Source organism: Sorex fumeus, unplaced genomic scaffold (assembly GCF_029834395.1).
Source record: "Sorex fumeus unplaced genomic scaffold, SorFum_2.1 ptg000229l, whole genome shotgun sequence".
In the NCBI taxonomy this organism is placed as follows: domain Eukaryota; kingdom Metazoa; phylum Chordata; class Mammalia; order Eulipotyphla; family Soricidae; genus Sorex; species Sorex fumeus.
The window spans coordinates 92,501-106,716 of record NW_026606286.1 but is presented as its reverse complement, the minus strand read 5'-3'; the positions used below and the strand labels follow the sequence as shown (position 1 = coordinate 106,716).

Below are 14,216 nucleotides of genomic sequence, written 5' to 3'. Positions count from 1 at the left end.
GGTGATCCGGCAGGGTCTTCCCGAGCACTGGAAGGAGAGGGGGCCCCGAGATTTCAGAGCCGCAGGGAAAGGCGGAAAGGCCCCCCAGAGCTTGACCTTAGACGGGCAAAACTCCACCCACTTTTCCTTATCGGTCTTATACTGTTGTTTGGGTTCTTGTTTGATTGATTATTGATTGATTGATTGATTGATTGGTTTCTTGGGTCATACCCAGCGATGCTCAGGGATTCCTCCTGGCTCTGTACTCAGAAATTACCCCTGGCGGTGCTCGGGGGACCCTAGGGCATGCCAGGAATCGAACCCGGGTCGGCCGCGTGCCAGGAAAATGCCCTCCCCGCTGGGCTAACACTCCAGCCTCTCTCCTTCCTTCCTTCCTTCCTTCCTTCCTTCCTTCCTTCCTTCCTTCCTTCCTTCCCCTCCCTACCTCCCTCTTTCTTTCTTTCTTCTTTCTTTCTTTCTTTCTTTCTTTCTTCTCTTTCTCCTTTCTTTGTCTCCCTTTCTCTTTCCTTCTTTTCTTTTTCTCTTTCATTTCTTTCTTTCTTCTTTCCTTCTTTTCTTTCTCCTTCCTTTCTTCCTTCCTTCCTTCCCTCCTTCCTTCCTTTCTTTCCTTGTCTCCTTCTTCCTTCCTTCCTCCTTCCCTCCCTCTTTCTTTCTTTCTTTCTTTCTTTCTTTCTTTCCTTCTTCCTTTCTTTCTCCTTCCTTCCTTCCTTCTTTCTTTCTTCTTTCCTTCTTTCTTTTTGCTTTCTTCTTTCCTTCTTCCTTCCTTCCTTCCTTTCTTCCTTTCTTTCCCTTCTCTCCTCTCTTTCTTTGTCTGTTCCCTTCCTTCCTTTCTTTCTCTCTCTCTTTCTTCTTTCCTCCTTCCTTCCTTCCTTCCTTCCTTCCTTCCTTCCTTCCTTCGTTCCTTCCTTCCTACCTTCCCTTTCTTTCTTTCTTTCTTTTCTTTCTTTCTTTCTTTCTTTCTTTCCCTCCCTCCCTCCTTCCCTCCCTCCCTCCTTCCTTTCTCTCTTCTTTCCTCCTTCCCTCTTTCTTTCTTTCTTTCTTTCTTTCTTCTCTTTCTCCTTTCTTTGTCTCCCTTTCTCTTTCCTTCTTTTCTTTTTCTCTTTCATTTCTTTCTTCTTTCCTTCTTTTCTTTCTCCTTCCTTCCTTCCTCCTTCCTTCCTTCCCTCCCTCCCTCCCTCCTTCCTTCCTTCCTTCCCTCCCTCCCTCCCCTCTTTCTTTCTTTCTTTCTTTCTTTCTTTCTTTCTTTCTTTCCTTCTTGCTTTCTTTCTCCTTCCTTCCTTCCTTCCTTCCTTCCTTCCTTCCTTCTTTCTTCTTTCCTTCTTCCTTTCTTTTTGCTTTCTTCTTTCCTTCTTCATTCCTTCCTTCCTTTCTTCCTTTCTTTCCTTCTCGCCTGTTTCTTTGTCTGTTCCTTCCTTCCTTCCTTTCTTTCTCTCTCTCTTTCTTCTTTCCTCCTTCCTTCCTTCCTTCCTTCCTACCTTCCTTCCCTTTCTTTCTTTCTTTCTTTCTTTCTCTTTCTTTCTTTCTTTCCCTCCCTCCCTCCTTCCCTCCCTCCCTCCCTCCTTCCTTTCTCTCTTCTTTCTCTCTTCTTCTTCTCTTCCTTCCTTCTCCTTCCTTCTCTTTCTTTCTTTCTTTCTTTCTTTCTTTCTTTCTTTCTTTCTTTCTTCTTTCTTTCCTTTCCGTCCTACCCGGTGATGCTCAGGGCTTCCTCCTGGCTCATGCACTCAGGCATCACTCCTGGCGGTGCTCAGGGGACCCTAGGGGATGCTGGGAGCCGAACCCGGGTCAGTGCACCGTGTGCCAGGCCAACGCCCTCCCCGCAGTGCTCCCCGCTCCAGCCCCCACAGGTGCTGAGCTTCAAGGGTCATGGCCGGACCGTCACCCGCCCACGGGCCCTTCCCCCCCCCCCCGCAGGTCTGGTCTCCAGCCAGGGACGCCGCGTCCTGCAGTGGTCTGCGGCCTCTGGGGGGTCTGCCCAGCACCCTCGCTGAGCTCCTGCAAGATCAAGGCTACGTCACCGGGCTCATAGGTGGGTGCAGTTCACGCGAGAGCTTTGCTAACACACGTGATTCTCTTTCCTCCTTTTCTTTTTCTTTCATTTCTCTTCTTTCTTTCTTTCTTTCTTTCGTTCTTTCTTTCTTTCTTTCTTTCTTCTTTCTTCTTTCTTCCTTCCTTCCTTCCTTCCTTCCTTCCTTCCTTCCTTCCTTCCTTCCTTCCTTCCTTCCTTCCTTCCTTTCTTTCTTTCTTTCTTTCTTTTCTTTCTTTCTTTCTTCTTTCTTCATTTCTTTCTTTCTTCTTTCTTCTTTCTTTCTTCTTTATTTCTTCTTTCTTTCTTTCTTCTTTCTTTCTTTCTTTCTTTCTTCTTTCTTTCTTCTTTCTTTCTTCTTTCTTTCTTCTTTCTTCTTTCTTTCTTTCTTCCTTTCTTTCTTCTTTCTTTCTTTCTTTCTTTCTTCCTTCCTTCCTTCCTTCCTTCCTTCCTTCCTTCTCTTCCTTTCTTTCTTTCTTTCTTTCTTCTTTCTTCCTTCCATCCTTCTCTTCCTTCCTTCCTTCCTTCCTTCCTTCCTTCCTTCCATCCTTCTCTTACTTCCTTCTTTCCTTCCTTCCTTCCTTTCTTTCTTCTTTCTTTCTTTCTTTCTTTCTTTCTTTCTTCTTTCTTTCTTTCTTCTTTCTTTCTTTCTTTCTTCCTTCCTTCCTTCCTTCCTTCTCTTTCTTTCTTTCTTTCTTTCTTTCTTTCTTTTCTTTCTTCTTTCTTCTTTCTTCTTTCTTTCTTTCTTCTTTCTTTCTTCTTTCTTTCTTTCTTTCTTCTTTCTTTCTTTCTTCTTTCTTCTTTCTTTCTTCTTTCTTTCTTCTTTCTTTCTTTCTTCTTCTTTCTTTCTTTCTTCTTTCTTTCTTTCTTTCTTTATTCTTTCTTTCTTTCTTTCTTTCTTCTTTCTTTCTTCTTTCTTTCTCTTTCTTTCTTTCTTTCTTTCTTTCTTTCTTCTTTCTTTCTTTCTTTCTTCTTCCTTTCTTTCTTTCTTCTTCTTTCTTTCTTTCTTTCTTTCTTCCTTCCTTCCTTCATTCTCTTCCTTCCTTCCTTTCTTTCTTTCTTTCTTTCTTTCTTCTTTCTTCCTTCCATCCTTCTCTTCCTTCCTTCCTTCCATCCTTCTCTTCCTTCCTTCTTTCCTTCCTTTATTTCTTTCTTTCTTTCTTTCTTCTTTCTTTTTCTTCTTTCTTTCTTTCTTTCTTTCTTCTTTCTTTCTACTTTCTTCTTTCTTTCTTCTTTCTTCATTTCTTTCTTTCTTCTTTTCTTTCTTTCTTTCTTTCTTTCTTTTCTTTCTTTCTTTCTTTCTTCTTTCCTTCTTCCCATAGGGTCCCCCGAGCACCTCTAGAGTCTGAGGGATGGTGAGACAAACTTGAGTGCCCAAGCTTGGCACTGCCAACGCTGCGTCCCCCACAGGGCTCCTCTCGGAGGAGGGGGTGGCCTGGATGGGGGGTAACCCGGGCTCTCTCCCGAGCACTGCGATTGGACTCCCAAGGACGCCAGGAGTCAGCCCTGAGCACAGAGCCAGGAGTCAGCTTGAGCACAGAGCTGGGAGTCAGCCCTGAGCCCAGAGGCATGAGTCAGTCCTGATTACAAAGCCAGGAGTCCGCCCTGAGCACAGGGGTAGGAGTCTGCTGTGAGCATTGACCCAGGAGTCCTCCCTGAGCTTAGAGTTCTCAGTGAGCACAGAGCTGGGAGTCAGCCCTGATCATAGACCCGGAAGTTAGCCCTGAGCACAGAGGTGGGAGTCTTCTGTGAGCATTGACCCAGGAGTCCTCCCTGAGCATAGAACTCTCAGTGAGCACAGAGCCGGGAGTCACCCCTGAACTCAGAGCCAGGAATCAGCCCTGAGCACAGACCCAGGAATCAGCCCCAAGCACAGAGCCGGGAGTCAGTCCTGAGCACAGAGCTAAGAGTCAGCCCCTGAGCACAGACCCAGAAGTCAGCCCTGATCATAGAGCCTGGAGCCAGCCCTGAGCACAGACCCTTGAGTCAGCCCTGAGCACAGAGGTAGGAGTCTTTCGTGAGCATTGACCCAGGAGTCCTCCCTGAGCATAGAGCTCTCAGTGAGCACAGAGCCGGGAGTCACCCCTGAACTCAGAGCCTGGAATCAGCCCTGAGCACAGAGGCAGGAATCAGCCCCGAGCACAGAGCCAGGAGTCCCCCCTGAGCATCACCAAGTGTGACCCCCAAAGCACCCACCACCACCGAATCCTGGCCGTGCCGGCCCAGGTGGGCAGCAGAGTCGCTCTGACCCTGACCCACCCTCAGTTGCCGTTTGCCGGTTTGCTTCCTCCGGGCTCTGCATCCAGTCCCGATCACTCCTGGTGGGGCTTGGTGACACCTATGGGTGTCGTCAGGGACCGAACCCGGGTGGGCCGTGTGCAGGGCCAACGTTCTCCTGCTCTTCTGGGTGTGGGGCCCCTTGGGGTTGTTCTTGAAACCACCAATGAGGGTCACTGATACTCGGGAGCACTGTGGAGAGCACTGTGGTACTCTCTCCCCATAATGCTGCTTTTTCTTTGTTTGTTTTGGTTTTTCGTTTGTTTGTTTTTTGCTTTTTGGGTCCCACCCGGCAATGCCCAGGGGTCCCTCCTGGCTCTGCACTCAGGAATCCCTCCTGGCAGTGCTCGGGGGACCCCATGGGATGCTGGGACTCGAACCCGGGTTGGCCGCATGCCAGGCCAACGTCCTCCCTGCTGGGATATCGCTCCAGCTGGATGCCGGATTTTTTGGGTTTTTTTTTTTTTTTTTGCTTTTTCGGGTCCCACCGGGTGATGCTCAGGAATCCCTCCTGACAGTGCTCGGGGGACCCCATGGGATGCCGGGAATCGAACCCGGGTTGGCCGCGTGCCAGGCCAACGCCCTCCCCGCCGGGCTTTTGCTCCAGCCCCCTGCAAACCATTGGTGTGATATTCCTAGTAAATGATATCAGGATTTATTTCGATTCAGTACGCACCAAATAGTAGAAATGTTGTAGGTGTGTGTGTGTGTGTGTGTGTGTGTGTGTGTGTGTTAAGTATCTGCCAACAAAAGCAAGAGGAAAAATATATTTTCGAAATTTTTCCTCCTCCTTTTGTTTCTTCGTCTTGTTAGTTTAAAATACCAGTAGAGAAATTCGACTGTGATTAACCTTCATGCAAGTAACACAGTGCCCTTTTTCTATTTGTTTGCGGTCGACCTCCTCTGCAGTGTCCCCAGGACCGAATCATTATATTTTTTGGATTATTATTTTTTTGGGTGGCCACGTTGGCTGCATGCGTCGCACACGCCCTACCGCCGTCTCCAACGGAGACGCTACCGGGCCCGCGCGAGCACATCGATGAACAACGGGAGGAGAGTGATGTGATGATTAATTTTTCGATTATTACCGACCCGAGTTCGAGTCCTCCGCCCCTCTCGGAGAGCCCGGCAAGCTCCCTGTGACGTATTCGAGATGCCAGACACAGTAACAACAAAGTCTCCAATGGAGACGTTACTGGGCCCGCTCGAGCAAATCGACGATCAACGGGAGGGCCTTTACCTTTACCTTTATTATTATTATTATTATTATTATTTTACACTGAATCACCTTGGGAGATAGAGCCTTCCGAATCTGTTCATGCTGAGTTTTGTTTGTTTGTTTGTTTTTGCTGGCTCTGCACTCTGGAATCCCTCCCGGCGGTGCTTGGGGGGGACCCTGTGGGATGCTGGGAATCGAACCCGGGTCCGGCCACCTGCATGGCCGACACCCTCCCCGCTGGGCTCTCACTCAAGAGCTCTGGATTTGAGTCCTACAGTGCTCCAACATCCATCCCTCCACAAAGACACGTTTCCCACCGCCATGGGGTTGTCCGTTGAGCCAACAAGCTGTGGTCACTGGTCACTGGTCACTGGTCACTGCGCTCCGTGGACAGACGCTGGGTCCTCACCTGTCCGGCCCTGCTGGCCGTCCTCTCTCTCCGTCCCCGGGGCCTTGGCGTTGGAGCCGTCCAGCGGCGGCCATTGGCACCTCGGACCAGCGTGGACGCAACGCTGCGTTCTCACGAGCCCACGGCCGGCAGCCCACCCAGCTGGACCGCGACCGCCCACCCCCTGCCCCATCCCTCACGCCCCGGCCCCAGAGACAGAGATGAAGCCCCCGGATCCCCACGGGGGGACTGACCAGCACCCGTCCATCCCTCCATCCCTCCATCCCTTACTCCCTCCATCCCTGTTTCCCTCCTCCCATCCCTCCTTCCTTCTTTCTCTTCTTTTCCCTGCATCCCTCTCCTCCGTCTGTCCCTCCATCCTCTTTTTTCTCCTTCTCTCCCTCCATCGCTCCTTCCCCTCCTCCATCCTTGCATCTCCGTTCCCTCCTCCCATCCCTCCATCCAATTCTCTTCTTTTCCCTGCATCCCTCTCCTCCGTCTGTCCCTCCATCCTCTTTTTCTCCTTCTCTCCCTCCGTCGCTCCTTCCCCTCCTCCATCCTTTCATCTCCGTTCCCTCCTCCCATCCCTCCTTCCTTCTTTCTCTTCTGTCCATCCCTCTCCTCCGTCTGTCCCTCCATCCTCTTTTTCTCCTTCTTTCCCTCCATCGCTCCTTCCCCTCCTCCATCCTTGCATCTCCGTTCCCTCCTCCCATCCCTCCATCCTTCTTCTCTTCTTTTCCCTGCATCCCTCTCCTCCGTCTGTCCCTCCATCCTCTTTCTCTTCTTGTCCCTCCATCCTTCTCGTCTGTTCCTCCATCCGTTCCCTTCTCCCTCCATCCTCTTTTTCTCCTTCTCTCCCTCCGTCGCTCCTGCCCTCCCTCCATCCTTGCATCTCCGTTCCCTTCTTCCGTCCCTCCATCTTTCTTCTCTTCTTTTCCCTGCATCCCTCTCCTCCGTCTGTCCCTCCATCCTCTTTTTCTCCTTCTCTCCCTCCGTCGCTCCTTCCCCTCCTCCATCCTTGCATCTCCGTTCCCTCCTCCCATCCCTCCATCCTTCTTCTCTTCTTTTCCCTGCATCCCTCTCCTCCATCTGTCCCTCCATCCTCTTTTTCTCCTTCTCTCCCTCCGTCGCTCCTTCCCCTCCTCCATCCTTGCATCTCCGTTCCCTTCTTCCGTCCCTCCATCCTTCTTCTTTTCCCTGCATCCCTCTCCTCCGTCTGTCCCTCCATCCTCTTTTTCTCCTTCTCTCCCTCCATCACTCCTTCCCCTCCTCCATCCTTGCATCTCCGTTCCCTCCTCCCATCCCTCCATCCTTCTCTTCTTTTCCCTGCATCCCTCTCCTCCGTCTGTCCCTCCATCCTCTTTTTTCTCCTTCTCTCCCTCCGTCGCTCCTTCCCCTCCTCCATCCTTGCATCTCCGTTCCCTTCTTCCGTCCCTCCATCCTCTTTCTCTTCTTGTCCCTCCATCCTTCTCGTCTGTTCCTCCATCCGTTCCCTTCTCCCTCCATCCTCTTTTCCTCCTTCTATTCCTCCATCCCTCCATTCCTCTTTCCCTTCTCCCTCCATCTCTCTTTCCCTTCTCCTCCTGTCCCTCCATCCCTGCTCCCCTTCTCCCTCCATCCTTTTCTCTTCCATTCCTCCATTCCTCTTCTCCCTCCATCCCTCATTCCCTTCTTCTCCCTCCATCCGTGTTTCCCTTCTTCCATTCCTCCATTCCTCTTCCCCTTCTCCATCCATCCCTCTCTCCTCTCTACCTCCATCCATGTTTCCCTCCTCCCATCCCTCCATTGGTCTTTCCATTCTTCCTCCATCCGTGTCTCCCTCCTTCCACTCCTCCATTCCTCTTCCCCTTCTCCTCCGTCCGTCCCTCTCTCCCTTCTCCATCCTTGTTTCCCTTCTCCCTTCCCTCCATCCTTCTTTTTCCTCTTGCTCCTTCTCCATCCACCTCTCCTTCCCTTCTCTTCCCTCCATCCGTGTTTCCCTTCTTCCACTCCTCTTCCCTTCTTCTCCCTCCATCCCTCTTTCCCTCCTCCTCCTTCAATCCCTCTTTCCCTCCTCCCATCCCTCCACCCCTCCTTCCCTTTGCCTTCCTCCATCCTCTTTTCCTCCTTCTATTCCTCCATCCCTCCATTCCTCTTTCCCTTCTCCCTCCATCTCTCTTTCCCTTCTCCTCCTGTCCCTCCATCCCTGCTCCCCTTCTCCCTCCATCCTTTTCTCTTCCATTCCTCCATTCCTCTTCTCCCTCCATCCCTCATTCCCTTCTTCTCCCTCCATCCGTGTTTCCCTTCTTCCATTCCTCCATTCCTCTTCCCCTTCTCTGTCCATCCCTCCTTCCCTTCTTCCATTTCTCCATCCCTCTTTCCCTCCTCCTCCTTCCATCCCTCCTTCCTTTCTTCCTCCATCCTCCTTCTGTTCTTCCGTCTCTCCATCCCTCTTTCCCTCCTCCTCCTTCCATCCCTCCTTCCCTTCTTCTCCCTTCATCCCTCTTATCCTCCCTCCATTCCTCTTTCCCTTCTCCCTCCATCTGTCTTTCCCTTCTCCCATCCCTCCATCCCTCCTTCCCTTCTTCCTCCATCCTCTTTCCGTTCTTCCATTCCTCCATCCCTCTTTCCCTCCTCCTCCTTCCATCCCTCATTCCCTTCTTCCATCCGTCCATTCCTTATTCTCTTCTTCTCCTTCCATCCCTCCTTCCCTTCTTCCTCCATCCTCCTTCTGTTCTTCCATCCCTCCATCCCTCTTCCCCTTCTCTGTCCATCCCTCCTTCCCTTCTTCGTCCATCCTCCTTCTGTTCTTCCATCTCTCCATCCCTCTTTCCCTCCTCCTCCTTCCATCCCTTCTTCTCCCTTCATCCCTCTTATCCTCCTCCCTCCATTCATCTGTCCCTTCTTCCATCCCTCCATCCCTCATTCCCTTCTCCCTCCATCCCTCTTATCCTTCTCCTCCCTCCATCCGTGTTTCCCTTCTTCCATCCCTCCTTCCCTTCTTCCTCCATCCCTCTTTCCCTCCTCCCATCCCCGCATCCCTCCTTCCCTCCTCCTCCCTCCACCCCTTCTCTCCTTCTCTCCCGCCCGCCGCCCCGCAGGGAAGTGGCACCTCGGCGTGAACTGTGTCCGGGCGGGCGACCACTGCCACCATCCTCTGCGACACGGTTTCCATCACTTCTTCGGGATGCCCTTCTCCATGATGGGCGACTGCGTGCCGGGGAGCCTGTCCGAGCGCCGGGCCGGGCTGCAGCACCAGCTCCACCTCGGTGCCCAGGCCTTGGCCCTGGCCGCCCTCACGCTGGCCACGGCCAAGCTCACCCGCCTCCTGCGCCTGCCGTGGACGCCCGTGGCCTGCGCGGCCGGGGCCGCCGGACTCCTGCTACTGTGCTCGCGAGCACTGGACGTGCTGGTGGTGCACGCAGACTGCTACCTCATGCGGGACCACCGCGTCGTGGAGCAGCCCATGGACCTGCATCGCACCTCGGGGCGCCTTCTAAGGGAGGCAGACGCTTTCCTGCAGAGGTCAGTGTCGGCCCCGGGGGGTGGCGGGTCGGGACCCCCCCTGTGTCGGGGACGAGGACGGGGGACTTGCGGGTCCCAGGCGGCTTCGGCCAAGATCGGGGGCTTGGCTGGTGGGTTTCCAACGGGCACCTGGAAACATCATAAACAATTAAAAAGTCAATCAATGAACAGGACGCGGCGGGGAGGGCGTGAGCCTGGCACACGGCCGGCCCGGGTTCGAATCTCGGCGTCCCCCTCGGGTCCCCCGAGCACCACCAGGAGTCACGGCTGAGTGCAGAGCCGGGAGGGAGCCCTGAGCACCGCCGGGTGGGACCCAAAAAGCTAATAATAATGATAATAATAAAAATAAAAAGTGGTGAAGACAGTTAAAAATTATTTATGATTCTTCTTCGGGGAAACCAGGGTGCTGGGTTTGAACCAGACTCAGCTGTGCTCTGGGCTGACTCCTCGCTCTGTGCTCGGGGATGACTCCCGGCTCTGCGCTCAGGACTGATTCTTGGCTCTGTGCTCACGATTCACGCCCGGTTCTGTGCTCAGGGCTCACTCCCGGCTCTGTGCTCAGGGCTGACTCCTGACTCTGTGCTCAGGACTCACTCCTGGCTCTGTGCTCGGGGCTCACTCCCGGCTCTGTGCTCAGGGCTGACTCCCGGCTCTGTGCTCAGGGCTGACTCTTGGCTCTGTGCTCGAGGCTCATTCCTGGCTCTGTGCTCAGGGCTCAGTCCTGGCTCTGTGCTCGGGACTCATTCCTGGCTCTGTGCTCAGGGCTGACTCCCGGTTCTGTGCTCAGGGCTGACTTCCAGCTCTGGGCTCAGGGCTGACTTCTGGCTCTATGCTCAGGGCTCACTTCTGACTCCTGGCTTGGTGCTCAGGGCTCACTCCTGACTCTGGGCTCAGGACTGACTCCCGGCTCTGTGCTCAGGGCTCACTCCCGGCTCTGCTCGGGGCTCATTCCTGGCTCTGTGCTCAGGGCTGACTCCCGGCTCTGTGCTCAGGGCTCACTCCCGGCTCTGCTCGGGGCTCATTCCTGGCTCTGTGCTCAGGGCTGACTCCTGGCTCTGTGCTCAGGGCTCACTCCTGACTCTGTGCTCAGGACTGACTCCTGGCTCTGTGCTCAGGGCTCATTTCTGACTCCTGGCTTGGTGTTCAGTGCTAACTCCCGGCTCTGTGCTCAGGGCTCACTCCCGGTTCTGTGCTCGGGGCTGACTCCCGACTCTGGGTTCAGGGCTTACTCCTGACTCTGTGCTCAGGGCTGACTCCTGGCTCTATGCTCAGGGCTCACTTCTGACTCCTGACTCTGTGCTCAGGGCTCACTCCTGACTCTGGGCTCAGGACTGACTCCCGGCTCTGTGCTCAGGGCTGACTCCTGGCTCTGGGCTCAGGACTCACTCCTGGCTCGGTGCTCAGGCCTCACTCCCAGCTCTGTACTCAGGGCTCACTTCTGACTTCTGGCTCTGTGCTCAGGGGTGACTCCCGGCTCTGTGCTCAGGACTGACTCCCAGTTCTGCGCTCAGGGCTCACTCCTGGCTCTGTGCTTGGGGCTGACTCCCGGCTCTGTGCTCGGGGCTGACTCCTGGCTCTGTGCTCAGGGCTCACAGATGGTTCTCCCAGTTGGACCAGGGATTGAACCGGGCTCAGTTCCAGGTGAAGGCCCTGCCTTGCCTGCTAGACTATCTCTGACTGCATACTTGTCCACTTCGGAAACCGTGTTTTCTCCCGAGTTGTTTTTTTTTTTTTTTCCCCTACGGAATGTCCAGACCTTCACTTCCTCGAGAGCCTGTATACCAAAGGCGGCGGCGTTTGAGACACAAAAGTTCCTGCAAATGGGGTGGATTCGCCTGTGGGTGACTCGAGATCATTGTGCAGGGATGGGAGAGGCTAATGGTCGGGGGTGTGGGCATGGGTGAAGGTCTTGCCAAATCAGAGCATCCCACATTGCCCGTAAAGTTGAGAATCATTTTCACACGCAGTGCTCTCCGGAAATAAGATTTTTCCTACGGAGGCTGGAGCGATGTAGCCCAGCGGGGAGGGCGTTGGCCTGGCACGCGGCCGACCCGGGTTCGATTCCCAGCATCCCCTAGGGTCCCCCGAGCACTGCCAGGAGTCATTCCTGAGTGCATGAGCCAGGAGGGACCCCTGAGCATCGCCGGGTGGGACCGAAAAGCCAAAATAAACAAAGAAACAAACAAACAAAAATAAAAGATAATTCCCTCCCAGGTAGGGCGTTGGCCTGGCACTGCAGCCGGCCCAAGCTCAATTCCCAGCATCCCCGAGGGTCCCCCCGAGCACCGCCAGGAGTCATTCCTGAGTGCAGAGCCAGGAGGGACCCCTGAGCGTTGATGGGTGTGATGAAAAAAGGGAAAAAAATAAAAGATAATTCCCTTGCATCAGTAGGTGTGGCCCAAACAAACACAGTGTCCTTCCCTTGTTGATTGGATTTTGATCGAGAGCAAACCCAGTAACGTCTCCATCAGTGAGACGTGTTGTCACTGTGTCTGGCACATCGAATACGTCACGGGGAGCTTGCCAGGCTCTGCCGTGCGGGCGAGATACTCTCGGTAGCTTGCCGGGCTCTCCGAGAGGGGCGGAGGAATCGAACCCGGCTCGGCCAGGTCGGCCGCGTGCAAGGCAGACGCCCTCCCCGCTGTGCTATCGCTCCAGCCCAAATCAAAGTGAAAAAGGGAAAAAAAATTTAAAAAATCAAGAGCTGGAGAGATACTATAGCAGTTTGGAAACTTATTTGCCTTGGATGTGGCTGACCTAAGTGGAATCGCAGTATCCCATGAGATTCCCTAAAGCTCTCACGGGAGGGATCATTCTAGAACACAGAGCCAAGAGTGAGCCTTCCTTGAGCATTGCAGGGCATGACCCAAAAAATAAATAAAATAAAATAAAATAAAATAAATAAATAAATAAATAAAAATACAACAACTTTCACACTTTTCCCTCTAAGGATACTTTTTTTTTTTTTGGGAGCATTTTCAGTCGTTTTTCATAACAAGCAAGACCAAAAATTTGTCATTTCGTGGTTCTGCTTTGGGGCAGGGTTTGGAGTTAGGGATGAAAAGACCCGAAATACGGGGCCGGTGGGAAGATGTCATGGTGCTGGGATTGGTGTTTGAATATTAAATGAACTACTATATATATAAAAAAAATTTTTTTGCTGTTGTTGTTTTTGGTTTTTTCGGGGTTTTTTTTTGGCTTATTTTTTAAATTTATTTATTTATTTTTTTGCTTTCTGGGTCCCACCCGGCGATGCTCAGGGGTTCCTCCTGGCTCTGCACTCAGGAATCCCTCCTGGTGGTGCTCGGGGGGACCCTAGGGGACGCCGGGACTTGAACCCGGGTCGGCTATGTGCCAGGCCAACGACCTCCCCGCTGGGCTCTCGCTCCAGCCCCCAAAATAAAATATTTATTTAAAAAAAAAAAAAGAGTGGGACAAGCACAGATTTAAATTTCACTGAGGGGCCAGAGCAACAGCCCAGCAGGGAGGGCGTTGGCCTGGCACACGCGGCTGACCCGGGTTCGATTCCCAGCATCCCCTAGGGTCCCCCGAGCACCGCCAGGAGTCATTCCTGAGTGCAGAGCCAGGAGGAACCCCTGAGCATCGCTGGGTGTGACCCAAAAAGAAAAAAGACTAAATAAATAAATAAATAAACAATAAATGAATAATAATAGTAATAATAATAGGTGATAATAATAATAGTAATAATAATAGATGATGATTAATAAATAATAATAGTAATAATAATAACATAAACAAATAGCTCTGCTTTCCCCAAAAAATAAAAATAAAATTTAAAATTCAAGTTTGTTAAAAAAAAAAAAACAAACAACTTGGTGTTTTGATTAAAGTTTAAAATGAAGAAATAAAGTTAACGGGGGGTGGAGGGGGGAGGGCTGGAGCAATCGCCCAGCAGGGAGGGCGTTGGCTTGGCACGCGGCCGACCCGGGTTCGAGTCCCAGCATCCTGTAGGGTCCCCTGAGCACCGCCAGGAGGAGTCATTCCTGAGCACAGAGCCAGGAGGGACCCCCGAGCATCGCCGGGTGGGACCCAAAAAAAAAAAGCCAAAATAAATAAACAAATAAACAATATAAATAAATAATAATAGTAATAATAATAGATGATGATTAATAAATAATAGTAATAATAATAGATGATGATTAATAAATAATAGTAATAATAATAGATGATGATTAATAAATAATAATAGTAATAATAATAAAATAAACAAATAGCTCTGCTTTCCCCAAAAAATAAAAATAAAATTTAAAATTCAAGTTTCTTAAAAAAAAAAAACAAACAACTTGGTGTTTTGATGAAAGTTTGAAATGAAGAAATAAAGTTAACGGGGGGTGGAGGGGGGAGGGCTGGAGCGATCGCCCAGCAGGGAGGGCGTCGGCCTGGCACCCGGCTGACCCAGGTTCGAGTCCTGGCATCCCCTAGGGTCCCCCTGTGAGCACTGCCAGGAGTCATTCCTGAGTGCAGAGCCAGGAGGCACCCCTGAGCATTGCCGGGTGGGACCAGATAATAATAATAATAATAATGACATTAAGAACAAAATAATAATAATGACAATAATAATAATAATAAAAAGAGAACACAGAGGTTTTTAAAAAACTCTGAAAAGGTCTGGAGTGATCGCCCAGCAGGGAGGGCGTTGGCCTGGCACGCGGCCGACCCGGGTTCGATTCCCAGCATCCCCTAGGGTCCCCCGAGCACTGCCAAGGAGTCATTCCTGAGTGCAGAGCCAGGAGGGACCCCTGAGCATCGCCGGGTGGGACCCCAAAAAGCCAAAAAGAAATTCT

The 14,216-nt window shown here is 51.7% G+C and overlaps 1 protein-coding gene across 1 annotated transcript in view; it reads left to right on the top strand.

Annotated features, from left to right (window-relative positions):
- LOC130017880 (arylsulfatase L-like) overlaps positions 1–14,216 on the top strand; it is a 35,170-nt gene that overhangs the window by 7,310 nt on the left and 13,644 nt on the right. The window contains 3 exon segments of the mRNA XM_056108647.1: positions 1,912–1,961; positions 1,963–2,026; positions 8,988–9,411. Of these exon segments, the coding sequence (XP_055964622.1) occupies positions 1,912–1,961; positions 1,963–2,026; positions 8,988–9,411 (538 nt within the window).